This window comes from Cetorhinus maximus, chromosome 3, assembly GCF_964194155.1.
Source record: "Cetorhinus maximus chromosome 3, sCetMax3.hap1.1, whole genome shotgun sequence".
In the NCBI taxonomy this organism is placed as follows: Eukaryota; Metazoa; Chordata; class Chondrichthyes; order Lamniformes; family Cetorhinidae; genus Cetorhinus; species Cetorhinus maximus.
The window spans coordinates 69389744-69406774 of NC_135881.1; the positions used below are offsets into that span (position 1 = coordinate 69389744).

The following is a 17031-nucleotide window of genomic DNA, read 5'->3' on the forward strand; positions in this document are numbered from 1 at the left end:
TGGTGTCTTTCAGCTTCATTTATAGGTTTTGTGAGACTTCCCACGACATCCCCCACCACTAGCAGTTCAGCAGCTGGACCACAAGTGATTCTGGAGGGAGATGTGTCTGTGGCGGGGCCTTTCAGAGCCTCATGCAATCACTCTCCCACGCATGGGGAGCCTTCCTCCATCACACTCATCTCACTGTCCTGAGCATTTGCAATGCTGTCTGCTGGGGTTCGCTTTCAGTTGTCCATCTGAGCTGACCTGCATCTCTGCCCACCCACTGAGTGCACTCCCAGGCAGCACCCTATGCCTGCCCAACATGAGGCTCCGCCCACTTTCAATTTTAACAGTCATGGTAGTCATTAAGTTTCTTCTCAACTCCCTGTCCTTTCTCCTCCCCCAGTCACCCATGTTCTTGCCTCCATCACTGTTGACACTCCCAGACATCAACTTCCACCCCACCACCACCAACACATACCAACCAGAACCCTTTTCTTTCCAGAATGTCCAGATGAACGTATACATTCCCTACCTTCCTGAGAATCCCACCCCCCCCTACATTGACCTCCCCAATCACCTCCTTCCCACCCCAGGGTCCGTGTCTGCCTCTGAGTCCCCTCCAACCACCCTTGGCGTCCCTTCTATCGCTTCCGTCGACCCTCATCCTCCCGGCTCACTCTGCCCCCTCTCATACTCACCATTTCCTCCTACCATGCCCACCAGGAGGCAGTCATTGATTGACTCCACAGACCCCTCCCTTGCACATTCACTGGACATACCCCCTTCTTACTCCCTGCTCCACCCCTACTCCCTCCTCCATCCTTACTCCCTCCTCCCCCAAGATACCTTCCCCCACTCCGAACTCCTTCGTTCCCCAGGCTCCTTCCTTGCTCCAAAGTCCTTCGTCCTTTTGGAATCCTATTTCCCTCCAAAATTTTTCTCCCTTACACCTACTTCCTCACGCCGCATTCTCCCCTGCTACACCCTCCTCCCTCCGTACTACCTTTCCCCCTCCCAACCTCAGCTCCCCAACACCTTTATTCCACCCTCCTAATGTCACATCCCCCTGATAGTTTTTTCCCCCCATCCTCACCTCACCCCCCCAACACCTTCATTGCCCCCCCGCAACCTCACCACCACCCCTCAACTGGTACACCTTCTTCTCCCACTCACAGCTGGACCTTCCTCTCCCCCCACCTCTTGCCATCATCTGTAGCAGCCCATTGCCCAGACTGTAATGTTCCAAAGCAGACCCCAGACATCAATGGAGACCTCCCACCTTCTGTGAACTGCTTTGTGGCAGAGCTATGTCCATGAGACTCCAGCAAGCATGTGATGCACGTGTTCCTTCAGGATCTGGTTGCTGTCAGGCTCCAGCATCCTCTACTCCTCGGATATCCGTAATGTGAGCAAGGCCCTAATGGTAGCTCCTGACATCTGCACGTCACACTTGTCCAGGTATGTTCTGGGCCAGCGTGTTTTCCCACTGACATGGGCGGTAAATTGGACAGGGGGGATGATTCCGATGAGCAGGCAAGATGATTAGATGCAAATGCATTGGAATTAGGTTCTCGACATTGGATGGTGGGAAAGGCGGCCCACCATTGATGGGTGGAGCAGACAATTGCACACTGCTTTTATGATGGCATAAAACCAATTTTTGGCCTTCTTGCCATGTTGTCCACTCATGCCTGCCATGACGCCTGACACCAACGGGGTGGAAAATTCCTACCTTTCTTTTTTCCTCCATGGCGGCACTTAAATTCATTCACCAATTATTAATTTTTATTTTAGTCCTTGACATTTGCCTACAAGAGGTAACATGTGCATCACTTGAATATGCTTACACTTCCAAAATCCTAAACTGAGATGGTCCAATTCCACATTTGAATGTGAACTCTGAAGAATTAGCGAATTTGAGGAAAGCGATACTTCCTAATCCATTAAACAAGCTGGTATCAGAAATATTTTCATAAAATACTGCGAAGTAAATCTCTCTCTCTTCAGGTACCATGCCCTTCAAGGACACTGGCTAACATGGACTTCCATGCATTGGCCCATTGTTATGCTTGGCAAGGTACTGCAGTGGTTTGCCATTGCCTTCTGCAAGTTCTAGCTGACCAGGAGACTCTCCCACTCTTACTGCCATCAAAGGCCTATTGGAAGGATTTGCATGTTGATAACCAACCTGTTTGGCCAAGTTATGAATGCACCTTCCATGGCCCTCAAGTCCTGGAGTGGGGCTTGAACTCAGAGCTTCTGGCTCAAATGTAGGGATGCTACTCAGTGTGCCACAAGACCGCCTCAGGCAAAGTAAATATCAAAGTAGAAAAGTACCATCCCTGTCCCCTCTCCTAATTGATCACCATTAGAAAAACAGATGGCGATAATTCAGCCGGGAAATGATGGGCAGCTATGAGACTGCAAGGGTAATAACGTCTTAGATTCACAACAATTTGATAACTTTGGAAAACTGACGATTCACATTCACAATCTACAAAAAGAAGCATGTTTCAAAACCACAGGATCCCAGAATAACTAGGTCTCTAAATGCCTGCTCCCACTCTGGTAAAAAAAAAATCAGACTTCCTGCCCTCTCATGGCCCAGAGGTTTGGTGCCCAGACCTTTAACATAACTCACTGAGATGTGCTCTATTTAAAATACAACTTTGAAATCCTGCAACTTGGTTTATGCAAAATAAAGTGCCCAAATCACAAATTACTTACGAATGCCATGACGGGAGTGATTTATTTGCACAATATGCCTTCTGACTATACAGTGGAGTGTTGCACTGCATATATTAATTAGCACAATGGAACCTAAAATAAGTCAAGCAGTGGATATGAGTGGATCTAACTTAAGCAGCAATTATAAGCAAACCAATATATTACAAGAACTGTTTAAATTTACAAATTTATAAAAATACTTCTTTGTATTCCTTGTAATTCTGCAGAACAGGAAATGCACAATCAGCAGGACATTTCACTTGGTTGATGCAGGTAAGTGAGAGGAATGTAGCTTGAGAGAAAACTGCATTGTTAGCACTATGCTTTATTTGTTTCCAATTTTTCTCAACAGTAACAGAAAGAGTCATCATGGATTTTTAGTACAGTACAGGTTTTATGATTTAAAAAAAAATAAGAATCAGATTGCTTACCGTTCTTCCTGTAAAACATGATATCTCCTTTGAATTCTGTCTTTTCATCCAAACCTTTCTCGATTTGAAGCGTTATCTGTTCATTTGTCTCAGCACCATATAAAAACTTACAGCTACAGCTCTTCTGCATGACTTCAATGCGGGCAAACCCAGTGAGTTCACAGAAGCCATCTGAGCAGTAAACTATAGGGAATCCCTTTGCCACCTGTGCATTTGCAAGGATAAAATTACTGTCTATAAAAGAACAGAGAAAAGAAAATTGATTAGAAATGGAAGGTTTTGGTTGATTTAGCTTCCACTTATTTAACCATTTGTGAATTCAAACACTAGCACAAAAATATTAGAAACATAGGCATTGCTGGTTGAAAAAAAGGCCAGGTTCCATTTGGTTTGTCATCTATGATCCTGGCAGTCACATGGCCAATAGAGTTGTTGACTAATCACCATGTTTAATCTCTATCAATTAGTCTACAACAGAACCTGTCACAATGCAAGAAAATCCCCAGCGGTGGAGAGCTTTGGGAATCACAGGTCAAAAGTTAGCTGCTCCTCCCAAGCATGTTACGCTCACCACATGTTGCGCGGTATCTAATGAAGGCGACAGGGGTCTCGCCCACTGGCTGGACAGCTGGCAAGAGCCCCACATTGCCGCTTTTTGAGAAGGCCTGCCATGTAAAGTGTCAAATCAAGCTCTTAACCAGGCAGCGACAGGCCTTCCCCAGGATCAAGGACCACGTGGGTTGGAATCAGAGCTCGCAGCTCTTCATTGCTGTGCAGCACCGCCTGCAGAGGCAGTGGCTGCCGCCGGTACTACGCCCGCCCAAAGTCTCAAAATGCCATGGACTCAGGCACAGGGGTTTTATGATAGGAGAGGAGTTATGGGATAGAGGTCGTGGAAGAGGGGGAGGAGGGTCAGCTGCAAGGGAAAGAGGTAGCTTTCAATGCACTCCCCACTCCCTCCACCTTCCCGATGCCTGGTCCCTCAATCAAGCACAAAGTCTGACAACAAGCCACTCCACCAAACACTCCCCCCACCCCCACCCAGCTGCTCACTAGCAAACACAGCTTGCTTTTTGGGCTTCCCGCATGGCAAGACCCCTCCAGTCACTGGGTGAATACTAGCGGTGGCAGCATGAGGCCCTTAAATGGGTATTAATTTCGCGCTTAAGGGCCTCAATTGGCAGTGAGGACGGGAAGGCCATCCATAGAAGCATAGAACACTGCGGCACAGAAAACAGGCCATTCAGCCCTTCTAGTCTGTGCCGAAATATTATTCCGCTAGTCCCATTGACCTGCACCTAGTCCATAACCCTCCAGACCTCTCCCATCCATGTATCTATCTAATTTATTCTTAAAACTTAAGAGTGAGCCCGCATTTACCACGTCAGATGGTAGCTCGTTCCACACTCTCACCACTCTCTGAGTGAAGAAGTTCCCCCTAATGTTCCCCATTCGCATTCCTGCCAGAGACTTAATCAGGGCAGTGGTGGGACAATGGTGGGGTCCTCACCCACCACCCTCCCACCTGATTAAATGCTCCCCGGCCACAAAAGTCGCCACCCGGGGTGGGGGGGGCCATTAACTTACACCCGTAATGTGTCAAATTACTCATGTACTCGTATAAAATGTTATTTTCTGAAAAAAAATCAATTTAATTTTATTAGTCGATTAGATTACATTTACCATATGTATGCAAATGTACTGCAATTCACTAGCAATTACCAATTTTTCTGAGTAAAAATATTGCTACCATAATGATTGCATAATTCTTGTTTTTCATTTTGAAAATAGAAGCCGATAAAAACAAAGAGGGAGCTCTGTGTGGATTCCTACTGCTCTGTGACACATTTCGGAGACATCTGACTTCCACAACCATTCATTTTCCCTCCAATACTTTCTCTGCTGAATTCTTCCTGCACTCTGCCAAGGTCAAGATAATGGTTATGCCTCTGTGGGAGCAATTTCAAAAAGGGAAAGACAAGCAAAATTCCGGTTGTCTTATTGGAAACGTCTTGGGATAAGTTTAATTTACAACAAGTCCCTTTCTTGAACTGTGCAAATAGCATCAATCACCACTTTACTAACTCCACCTTTGTCATATTCCTATTTTATAAGTACAACATAGTTAACTAAAGTAGATGAATAATGCCATGTAAATTGATTCCCATTTTGAAGAATATATTTTGAATTCTGACTAATTATTCCCAACAACTACAGAAAACCTCATGCAATATTTAATATCCTGGTTCTAGTTTACAGCCCCAGTAAGTCAGGGAAGAATTAGGAACTTTATGATCACAAATTTGGGTATTCTTTATTTTTTAACATAGTTACCATCCTGCTGTATGCTCAGGAGAGGAAAGGAAACTAATCTGAAACTATCACAAAATTTCTAGGCAGTCAACTGCAAATTAGATTTCAAGACCTTCCTGCAATGAATCACAATTTTTAATGATTCAGTGTTTAATGCCATCCTAAATTTAAAAAAAAAACAGTGGGTAGAATTTTATCAGGTGCGTGGAGGCAGGAGGATAGGGAATTTCTGAAAGTTGAACATCAGTTGTATACCCAAAGCATCCCCACCCCCAAGTAATCTTGCGGGAGGCCAAGTCAGACTATCCCTGATCACACCTTGCCTCTCCAAGTGGAGATAGATTCACTCCTTCAGAATTTTCTCCAATAGTTTCCCTACCACTGACATGAGACTCACTGGCCTGTAGTTCCCTGGCTTCTCTCTGCAACCCTTCTTAAATAGCGGAACCACATTAGCTGTTTTCCTCTGGCACCTCCCCCGTGGCCAGAGAGGAATTAAAAATTTGGGTCGGAGCCCCTGTGATTTCCTCCCTTGCCTCCCTCAGCAGCCTGGGACACAAATCATCCAGACCTGGAGATTTGTCCCCTTTTAAGCCTGCCAACACCTCCAATACCTTGTCACTCCCTATATCAATTTGCTCAAGAATCTTGCAGTCTCTCTCTCCCCGAGTTCGATACCTTCACTCTCATTCCCTTGGGTGAAGACAGATGTGATGTATTCGTTCAACACTCTATCGATGTCCTCTGGCTCCACCCATAGATTGCCCCCTTGGACCCTAATGGGCCCCTACTCTTTCCCTGGTTATCCTCTTGCCATTGATATACTTAAAGAATATCTTGGGATTTTCTCTACTTTTACCAGCCAGAGCGTTCTCATATTCCCTCTTTGCTCTCCTAATTGCTTTCTTAAGCTCCACCCTGCACTTTCTGTACTCCACTAAGGCCCCCGCTGATTTGTTCCCCTTGTACCTGCTAAAAGCCTCTCTTTTCCTTCTCATCATATCCTGAATATCTCTGGTCATCCATGGTTCTCTGGGTTTGTTACTCCTTCCTATCACTCTAGAGGGAACATGTTGAGCCTGTACCCTCCCCATTTCAGTTTTGAACGCCCCCCACTGCTCCTCTGTAGATTTCCCCACAAGTAGCTGTTCCCAGTCTACCTTGGCCAGATCTGGCTTTATTTTACTAACATCTGCTCTCCCCCAATCCAAAACATTTTTTTGCAACTTGTCTATTTCTTTGTCCATAACAAGCTTAAATTGTACCATGTTGTGGTCGCTATCACTAAAATGCTCCCCCACCACCACCTCAGCCACCTGTCCGGCTTCATTCCCCAGAATTAGGTCCAGCACTGCACTGTCCCTTGTTGGACCCTCTACATATTGACCTAAAAAGTTCTCCTGTACACATTTCAAGAAATCCACTCCATCTAAACCCTTAACACTATGTCTATCCCAATTGATGTTGGGAAAGTTGAAATCACCTATTGTTTTTACACACCTCCACAAATTGTGCGCATATTTGCTCCTCACTTTCCCACTGACTATCTGGGGGCCTATAATAAACATCTGACAATGTGGCTGCCCCTTTTTTATTCCTAAGCTCTACCCACAAAGCTTCATTCGATGCCCCCTCCAAGATATCATCTCTCCTTACTGCAGTAACCGATTCCTTAACTAGTAATGTAATGCCCCCTCCTCTTTTACCCCCTCCCCTGAAGATTCTATATTCTGGAATGTTGAGCTGCCAATCCTGCCCCTCCCTCAACCACATCTCAGTGATGGCTACTATATCACAATTCCACATGTCAATCCTCACCCTTAACTCATCAGTTTTACTTGTAATATTCCTGGCATTAAAGTAGAGGCCATCCATCTTCACCCAAGGGAATGAGGATGAAGGAATGGAACTCGGGGAGAGTGACTGCGAGGTTCTTGAGCAAATTGATATAGGGAGTGACAAGGTATTGGAGGTGTTGGCAGGTTTAAAAGTGGACAAATCTCCAGGTCTGGATGATTTGTGTCCCAGACTGCTGAGGGAGGCAAGGGAGGAGATTGTAGGGGCTCTGACCCAAATTTTTAATTCCTCTCTGGCCACAGGGGAAGTGCCAGAGGACTGGAGAACAGCTAATGTGGTTCCGTTATTTAAGAAGAGTCGTAGAGATAAGCCAGGGAACTACAGACCAGTGAGTCTCACGTCAGTGGTAGGGAAACTATTGGAGAAAATTCTGAAGGAGAGAATCTATCTCCACTTGGAGAGGCAAGGTTTGATCAGGGATTGTCAGCATGGCTTTGTCAGAGGGAGGTCATGCCTAACAAATTTGATTGAATTTTTTGAGGAGGTGACCAGGTGTGTAGATGAGGGTAGTGCAGTTGATGTAGTTTATATGGATTGCAGCAAAGCCTTTGACAAGGCCCCACATGGGAGACTTATAAAGAAGGCAAATGCACATGGGATACAGGGTAATTTGATAAGGTGGATTCAAAATTGGCTTAGTTATAGGAGGCAGAGGGTGATGACAGAAGGATGCTTTAGTGACTGGAAGCCAGTGTCCAGTGGCATACCACAGGGATCTGTGCTCAGTCCCCTATTATTTGTCATTTATATAAACGACATAGATGACTATGTGGGGGTTAGGATTAGTAAGTTTGCGGATGACACAAAGATTGGCCAAGTGGTTAACAGTGAGGTTGAGTGTCTTGGGCTACAGGAAAATATAGACGAAATGGTCAAATGGACAGTTAAGTGGTAGATGGAATTTAACCCTGAAAAATGTGAGGTGATACACTTTGGAAGGAGTAATTTGACAAGGAAGTATTCAATGAATGGCATGGCACTAGGAAGTTCTGAGGAACAAAGGGACCTTGGCATATGTGTTCATAGATCTCTGAAGGCGGAGGGGCATGTTAGTGGGGTGGTGAAAAAGGCATAAGGGACACTTGCCTTTATCAATCAAGGCATAGATTACAAATTAGGGAGGTCATGTTGGAGTTGTATAGAACCTTGGTGAGGCCACAGCTGGAGTTCTGTGTGCAGTTCTGGTCGCCACATTATAGGAAGGATGTGATTGCACTGGAGGGGGAGCAGAGGAGATTCACCAGGATGTTGTCTGGGATGAAACATTTAAGTTATGAAGAGAGGTTCGATAGACTTGGGTTGTTTTTGTTGGAGCAGAGAAGACTGAGGGGCAACCTGATTGAGGTGTACAAGATTGAGGAGCATGGACAGGGCGGATAGGGAGCAGCTGTTCCCCTTAGTTGAAGGGTCAGTCACGAGGGGACATAAGTGCAAGATGAGAGGCAGGAGGTTTAGGGGGTATGTGAGGAAAAACATTTTTACCCAGAGGGTGGTGACGGTCTGGAATGCACTGCCTGGGAGGGTGGTGGAGGCGGGTTGCCTCACATCCTTTAAAAAGTACCTGGATGAGCACTTGGCACATCATAACATTTAAGGCTATGGGCCAAGTGCTGGTAAATGGGATTAGGTAGGTAGGTCAGGTGTTTCTCACGTGTCAGTGCAGACTCGAAGTGCCTCTTCTGCACTGTGATTCTGTGATTCCATGATTTGGAATCATGGCAGAAGTTAAAATATCATAAACAAACTTTTAAAGTTATTTTTAAAATATGTGGTAATTCTTATCGTAATGAAGACATTTGACATTCCACAAATATAAAAATATACTTTCAGTGCGAATAAAACTTAAAATGCTGATTTAAAAACCCATTTATACCTCATTCAACAAGGTGTAGCATTTTCATGGATTTTTACAATGAGACCGAGAGCATAAGAATGAAAGTTCTCATCAGTTCAATGATTTCTAATTGATTGCAGTCTTGCGGGACCTCAACAGTGCACCCTCTGGAGAAGTGTAGAATCACTGACATGACAGCAACTTCTGGATTTCAATGTTTAACTGTGCATGTGTGGACTCTGAAAGTTGCTGTCAGTTTTAAAGGAGCGATGATGGCATATGTTGACAGTTTCACTGCTGCCATTACTACCACAAAATCTGGGCCGTTAAATCCAGGAAAAAACTCATCTGTGCATGCATTATTCTGCAATACATTAGGCAGTGGGCTGTTTGAAAAGTACAAATAGTAGGAGGCATTTCATGCTTTACTGAGTAAATGTTGCCTGGTTGGACTTTGATTGTGAACTTCCAATATGCACAGCCAAAGGGCAAAGCTCCTCATCGCCATTGTGTAGTTATGGTGCCTTAAATAATCAGCAAACACATGGGCTTCACTGATTATGATAAGGGACTAAAAACTTAAAAGCCATGCGTTAAATCCCTTTTTAGGAAGTTGTGAAATTGAAATATATAAAAGCTGCACATTTGTGAGTTTACAAAAGCAAAAAAATAACTGTGAAAACCATTGGATTCATGGAAGGGAATCTAACATCCTTATCCAGTGAAGCCCACATGTGACTCCAGACTCATGACCTTTAACACCCTTTGAAGTGGCCAAGCAAGCAGTTTGCTTTCTCAAGGCAAATAAGGATGAGTAATAATTTGTGGCCTTGCCAACATCACCCACATCCTATGTACAAATAAAAGAACTGCTTTACAGTGTACAGAACCAAGAAATGATGGGAGCTGTCTTCTAAAACTGTCAGAAATTGGTAATTAAAGAAAAGGTAAAAACCCCAAACAAAATATTATGTTTACTCTGGTTGTGAGGGCTAATAATTCAAAATGTGATATTGTCTTAGCCCCAGTTAGAGGGGGGGATGACTTTCACTTGACTAATTGTTGTTTGCTGGCTTTCGCTTTCATGGCAAGACTATTGTTGAAGGATGCAGTAATTGCATTTATTAACAGCCCAACTCAAGTACTAACCTTTCTGAATCTGAAGGACAGGCCCAGGCTGTTATTTTGATGTAGTAGGCCCAAATGTTAAAGTCTAGAACAGCTCTGGAATACACATTGTACAAAAAAGATTTTTTCATATTCAATGGTCTTATATAACCCTCTGTAGATTCAACAGCGATATTTAATGGACGTACACTTTCTTCAAATTTGCTACCCCTATGAGAAACACAGAATTATGCAGCATTCAGAAGATATCAGTAGTCTTCTGCAAAATAATTTTGTGCTATTAACAAATGTTTTTTGTTATAAAGAAGTACAATCATGCCAGGGTATTCTTTGAATTCACTGCATTGATTCCTTGTATAGAACCTCGTGCTGGGAAACTTGCAATTTCCCAATACAGTCACCTGCCACACATAGGAATGACATTCAGAGGATTTTATGTGGTATGTTGGCCAGATTGCACATGTGAAACTAACAATAGCAGAACCTGTGGCCCTTATCATGACTGGGCAGGTTTTGGGCTTTGACTGGAGGCAGTGGGCATGAGAGGGTGGTGAGGGGCAGGAAGTCTGGGTTTCCCCACAGTCTGTGGAGCTTTGATTCTACACATTCCATGTTTCTCTTAATCATGTTCCCTACCCCAAAGCCAGCCTCATTAAAGTAATTGTCCCCGTGTCAGGGAGACAATGTTCCAGAAGAGGCCACCATCCTGGAGCATGCAGGGCGCCTGTAGCTGTATTAGTAGGAATGTGCGGTGGGTTTGGATCTTGGGAAGGTTGATCACTGATCCCTGGAGGGGATTCAAACTCTGAACCCACAGGACTCCAATTGGAGGCAACATCTTTGGAAGGGGGAGGGATGACCAGTGATCACAGGGAGAGAGTGAGGTCCGATGGCCGGCAGGGATGCAGATAAGCTTGGCGAGCTGGGTGGGGGGGAGCAGTCCTGCTTCTCTTGGATCACAAGCAGTGCTAAAAAGGCTTTTCCGTGAAGCAGCCCTCACCTCCCTTTAGCTGCCAGGTTTCCCAAGGCCACCCAGGGTTAAACATGGAAGATGGGTTAAATATGAGGCATGCAACCTCATTAAAATATTCAAATAGACAAACCACCTCCTGGGAGTGGGCTTGTTGCCCGCCCCAGTTCTGCTTCTTTTAAAACCGGAAATGAGCAGGTTGGAGATGGGTGATGGTTGGCTTTGAGATTTTAAAAATTTTAATGTTCCACCACAGCCCACCTGTTTATTAGCCAATTGCAGCAAAACAACAATGACTTCAGTTTTTAAGTGCAAGACTACCTTAAGTAAAAATTGCAACTGAAGCAAAAGCAAACTACTAAATTTAAAACTAAAGTTTAAAATATCTTTACCAAGGAAGAAGATACTGCCCAGGTCATGGTGAAAGAGGAGGTAATTAATACACTGGACGGATTTAGAATTGATAAGGAGGTATTGGATAGGCTGCCAATACTTAAAGTTGATAAAGCGCCAGGACTGGAGGAGATGTATTCAAGGATACCAAGGGAAGTGAGAGTGGAACTATGGAGGCACTGGCCATAATTTCCAGTCATCCTTAGACTCGGAGGTGGTGCCAGAGGACTGGAGAATTGCAAATGTTACACCCTCATTCAAAAAAGGGTGTAAAGATAAGCCCAGAGACTACAGGCCAGTCAGTTTAACTTCGATGATGGGAAAACCCCTACAAACAATAATTCACAACAAAATTAGTAGTCACATGGACAAATGTGGGTTAATTAAGGAAAGCCAGCAGGGATTTAAGGGAAAATCATGTTTAACTAATTTGCTGGAGCTCTGTGAAGAGGTAACCAAGGATGCTGATGAGGGCAATGCTGTTGATGTGGTGCACATGGACTTCCAAAAGGTATTTGATACAGTGCTGCACAACAGACATGAGAGCAAAGTTAGAGCCCTTGGAATAAAAGAAACAGTAGCAACACAGATATGAAATGAGCTGAGTGACAGGAAAGAGAGACGAGTGGCTAATGGATGTTTTTCGGGCTGGAGGAAGGTTTATTTTTGAGTTCCCCAGGGGTCAGTCTTGGGACCCCTTCTCTTCCTGAAAATATAAATAACCTAGACATTGGTGTACATGGCACAATTTCAAAATTTGCAGGTGATACAAAACTTGGAAGTATTGTGAACTGCGGAGGAGGATGGTGCAGAACAATAAAAGGACATTGACAAGTTAGTGGAATAGGCAGACAGGTGGCAGATGAAGTTCAATGTGGAGAAATGTGAAATGATTCATTTTGGTAGGAAGAACATGAAGAGACAATGTAAAATAAAGGGTACAACTCTAAAGGGAGTGCAGGAGCAGAAGAGCCTAGGAGTATATGTGTAAGTCATTGAAGGTGGCAGGCCAAGCTGAAATGCCGTTAATTAAGCATACAGTATCCTAGGCTTTATTAATAGGGGCATAGAGTACAAGAGCAAGGAGGTTATGTTGAACTTGTGCAAGGCACTAGCTCGGCCTCAGCTGGAGTATTGTATCCAGTTCTGGGTGCTACACTTTAGGAAGGATGTGAAGGCATTGGAGAGAGTGCAGAAAAGATTCACAAGAATGGCTCCAGGGATGAGGAACTTCAGTTATGAAGATAGGTTGGAGAAGTTGGGACTGTTTTCCTTGGAGAAGAGAAGTCTGAGAGGAGATTTGATAGAGGTATTCAAAATCATGAGTGGTCTGGAAAGAATAGATAGGGAGAAAGGATCGAGAACGAGAGCACAGATTTAAAGTAATTGGTAAAAGACGCAAAAGTGACATGAGGAAAAAAAGTTTTCACACAGCGAATGGTTAAGGTCTGGATTGTACTGCCTGCGTGTGTGGTGTAAGCTGGTTCAACTGAGGCATTCAAAGGGGAATTAGACTGTTATTTCAAAAGGAAGAATGTAAAAGGTAATGGGGAGAAGGTAGGGGAATGGGCATTAGTTTAATTGCTCATCAGGAGAGCCAATGCAGACATGAAAGGGCCAAATGGCCTTCTTCTGCGCTGTAAAAGTTCTGTTATTCTGTAATCCACTGAGCTCCCTTTAAGATTTTAGGCCTAGAAATTCCATTCAACCCAAAAATGGGCACTATGGGATGGGGCTGGCACTGCACATGCCCATTTTCATGGGACCATGAGAAATTCCTGCTGCCACCTCATTACACAAAGGCTGGTGCGCTGCCAGCATTATCGACGGGTCTTACAGATTGTGAGCCGACTTGAGAGGAGGACAGCATTGTGGCTGTCAGCCGCAGGAGGCTGTTTATTACTGGACAACACGACTCAAAGGACATTGGATCATTTCCAAGATTTTCTGTTGCAGATTTGGAGAACTCTCACCAAGAGCTTGGCAGGAGGAGCAGAGAGTGAAAAGAGTGCAGAATTTTAACTCACTCTCACCTCACACCTGCATTATGTGCAGCCCTTCTACCCCTCTCTTCCTGGCTTCTCTTTCTTCTCATACTATCATGACAGCAAACTCCCCTTCAACAACTTCTACAGACACTCGCATATTCTGCACCTCCTCTGTAGGACACAGAGCAGATCTTTTGATTTGCAGGTATGTTTGACACCAAACGTTTTTCCTGGGAGTAGTTCAATTATGCCTTATCAAGACATCAAGGAACTTCCTTCCTAACAAAACTGAGTGTGCCTACACCATGTGGACTGCAGCGGCTTAAGAAGAGGGCTCAGCACCACCTTCTCAAGTTAGGGTTGGGCAATAAATGCTGGCCTTGCCAACAATGCCCACATCTCTTAAATGAGTAAAAGGGGGGAAAAAAATGGATATAGGCACCATGAACAAACTGTGAACTATGGGTTATTCAAATTGTACCATTTTCAAGATGCTCATGTCTTAGAAGCCAACTTGATTGAGAGATCAACAGCCTCTTTAAATGATAAATATTTTAGCTGATATCCAGTTCTCTGTTTGTTCAGACTAATTCTACTGCTAAGTCACTTTGCCAAGTTGGAACTCCCAGTCAGGATAAGTGTGTACTTATGCTAACAGCTCAGGAAAGAGAAACTGAGGAAGGATCGGAAGGCTACCAAAACTGTGTGCTATGATGGTCTAAAGGTTTGCATTTATATAGTGCTTTCCATGACCACTGGACTTCTCGAGGCATTTTCCAGCCAATGAAGTAATTTTGAAGTGGAGTCACTGTTGCAATGTAGAAAAGGCAGCAGCTAACTTGGGCACAGCAATCTCCCACAAGCAGCAGTGTGACAGTCTCCAGATAATCTGTGATCCTGACTCAGGGGTTTGTTGACTCATCGATTCATTGGCCAGGTCACCAGGGGTAACTCATATAAAAACAAAAAATACTGGGACTACTGAGCAGGTCAGGCAGCATCTATAGAGAGAAACAGGTACTGTTTCAGGTCAAGTTGGGGTCACCTTGATCTGAAACTTTGGCCCATAACTTCCAGGCTTTCCAGCATCAGATTTGGGGGTTACCCCAAAGATGCACTGGGGAATCCCTCTGAAGTTCTCAAGTAAGGGTTTGTATAGCAATTGCCCAGAAATGCACACTTCCCCTGGACAATTGCGCTGGGAACCATCTGAAAATGTGGTTTAAATCACAAATTTTGGGTGGTTCCACCGGGATTATACCAATAGTTACTCAGAAAAAGTTAGAATAAAACCTCTTCTAATGTCTGGGTAATATTGTAAAGACTCACACCGACCCCATGGAACACCCCCCACACCCCCAAGCCCCACTATGGGACTTCCTCCCCGGTTTCCGACACCCCCCCCTCCACCCACCCCGACCTCCAACACCCACACCCACCCCCCCGACACCACCCACCCCCCAACCTCCGACACCCGCCACAACCCCAGATCTCATAACCCCCCCCTCTCCCCCCACGGGCATCTGACCTGCCATCACCCTCCCAGACCTTCAACTGACCTCCATCCCTGACCTCAGATGTCCCCACAGACCCCATTAGTCCTCCAAGCCCCCTGGAAATCTGATTCCAACTCGCCCCTCCCGAACCTCAGATCTATAGAAACATAGAAAATAGGAGCAGGAGTAGGCAGTTAGCCCTTCGAGCCTGCTCTGCCATTCTTTACGCTCATGGCTGATCATCCAACTCAATAGCCTGCTCCCGCTTTCTCTCCATTCGCCCCAAGAGCTATATCTAACTCCTTCTTGAAAACATACAATGTTTTGGCCTCAACTACTTTCTGTGGTAGTGAATTCCACAGGCTCATCACTCTCTGGGTGAAGAAATTTCTCCTCATCTCAGTCCTAAATGGTCTACCCCGTATCCTCAGACTGTGACCCCTGGTTCTGGACTCCCCCACCATCGGGAACAACCTTCCTGCATCTACCCTGTCTAGTCCTGTTAGAATTTTATAAGTTTCTATGAGATCCCCCTCATTCTTCTGAACTCCAGCGAATATAATCCTAACCGACTCAATCTCTCCTCATCTGTCAGTCCCGCCATCCCAGGATTCAGTCGGGTAAACCTTCGCTGCACTCCCTCTATAGCAAGAACATCCTTCTTCAAATCCGCCCCCCCCTCCCCACAGACTTCCGACTCCCTCCCACCCACACCCCTGGACCTTGGATGCTCCCATGACCCCCCTCCCCTCCTGTACCTTGGACCTCCCCCCACATGAACCCCTGGACCTCCGACCCCCACGAACTCCCACTGGACCTTGGACCTCCCCGTCCACCCCACTCCCCCCCCAAACACCGGACCACCTAACCCCCACGACCCACACCCCTCCGAATCTTGGACCATATCCCCCACAATCCCCCTGGACCTTGGACCACGTTCTCCACCCCCTGGCCCCATGAACCCCCTAGACCTTGTACCGCCCCTCCTGCTCCCTGCTCCCACGATCCATCTGGACCCTGGACCACGACCTTCCTGGACCTTGGACCACACCCGCCCCCCCTCCCCCCCGCGCACAACCCCCACAGACCTCAGACCCATCCCCGAACCTCCGACCGACCGACCTCCATCCCTGACCTCAGACCCTCCCTCCCCATAACTCGGAACGCCCCCCAACGGACCTCCGAACAACCCCCACCTCTGATTGACTCCCCCCACACCCCCAGACCTCTGACCAACACCCCTCAGACCTCCAAGCGACACTCCCCTCCCCATTCCTGGACTTCCAACCCAGCACTCCTCCCTTCCCCCCCCGGACCACCCCCAGATACCTCCACCCCCCAATATCTCTCCACTTCCCTTAGACATTCACCTTCTCCCTGGCTCTTTAAACTTACCTGCTTTATGGCAGCAATTGCCCATTAACTCTGCTTCTGCCCACAGTTGCAGTCTGATCTGCTGAGTATTTGCTGTTTTTATTTCAGATTTCCAGCTTCTGCAATATTTTGCTTTAGTACCAGGGATAACTCACCTGCTCTTCTTCGAGATGGTGTCATGGGATCTTTTACATCCACCCGAACAGGCAGATGGTCTAACGTCTTATCCAAAAGATGGCACCTTAGACAATGCAGCAATCTCTAAGTACTGCATTGAAGTATCAACCTTGATATTTGTGCTCAAGCCATCAGATCAGCCATGATCTTATTGAATGATGGAGCAGGCTTGAGGGGCTGAGTGGCCTACTCCTGCTCCTGACTCGTGTGTGCGTAAGCCCTGGATTGGGACTTGGCTCACTTGTGACTCAGAGGTGAGAGTACTACCTACCGAGCCACAGCTGACACTAAAAAATACCACTTAATGTATTAAATGAAAACTTTGCATCCCAGCTAACTCTGCTGGCTACTACCATGT

At 45.7% G+C, this 17031-nt stretch overlaps 1 protein-coding gene across 1 annotated transcript in view; it reads right to left on the bottom strand.

The window, feature by feature from the left end:
• Nucleotides 1-17031, bottom strand: part of kcnh8 (potassium voltage-gated channel, subfamily H (eag-related), member 8) — a 420218-nt gene that overhangs the window by 309953 nt on the left and 93234 nt on the right. The window contains exon 2 of the mRNA XM_078538524.1: nt 3144-3377. Within this exon, the coding sequence (XP_078394650.1) occupies nt 3144-3377 (234 nt within the window). The remainder of the gene's footprint in view (nt 1-3143; nt 3378-17031) is intronic.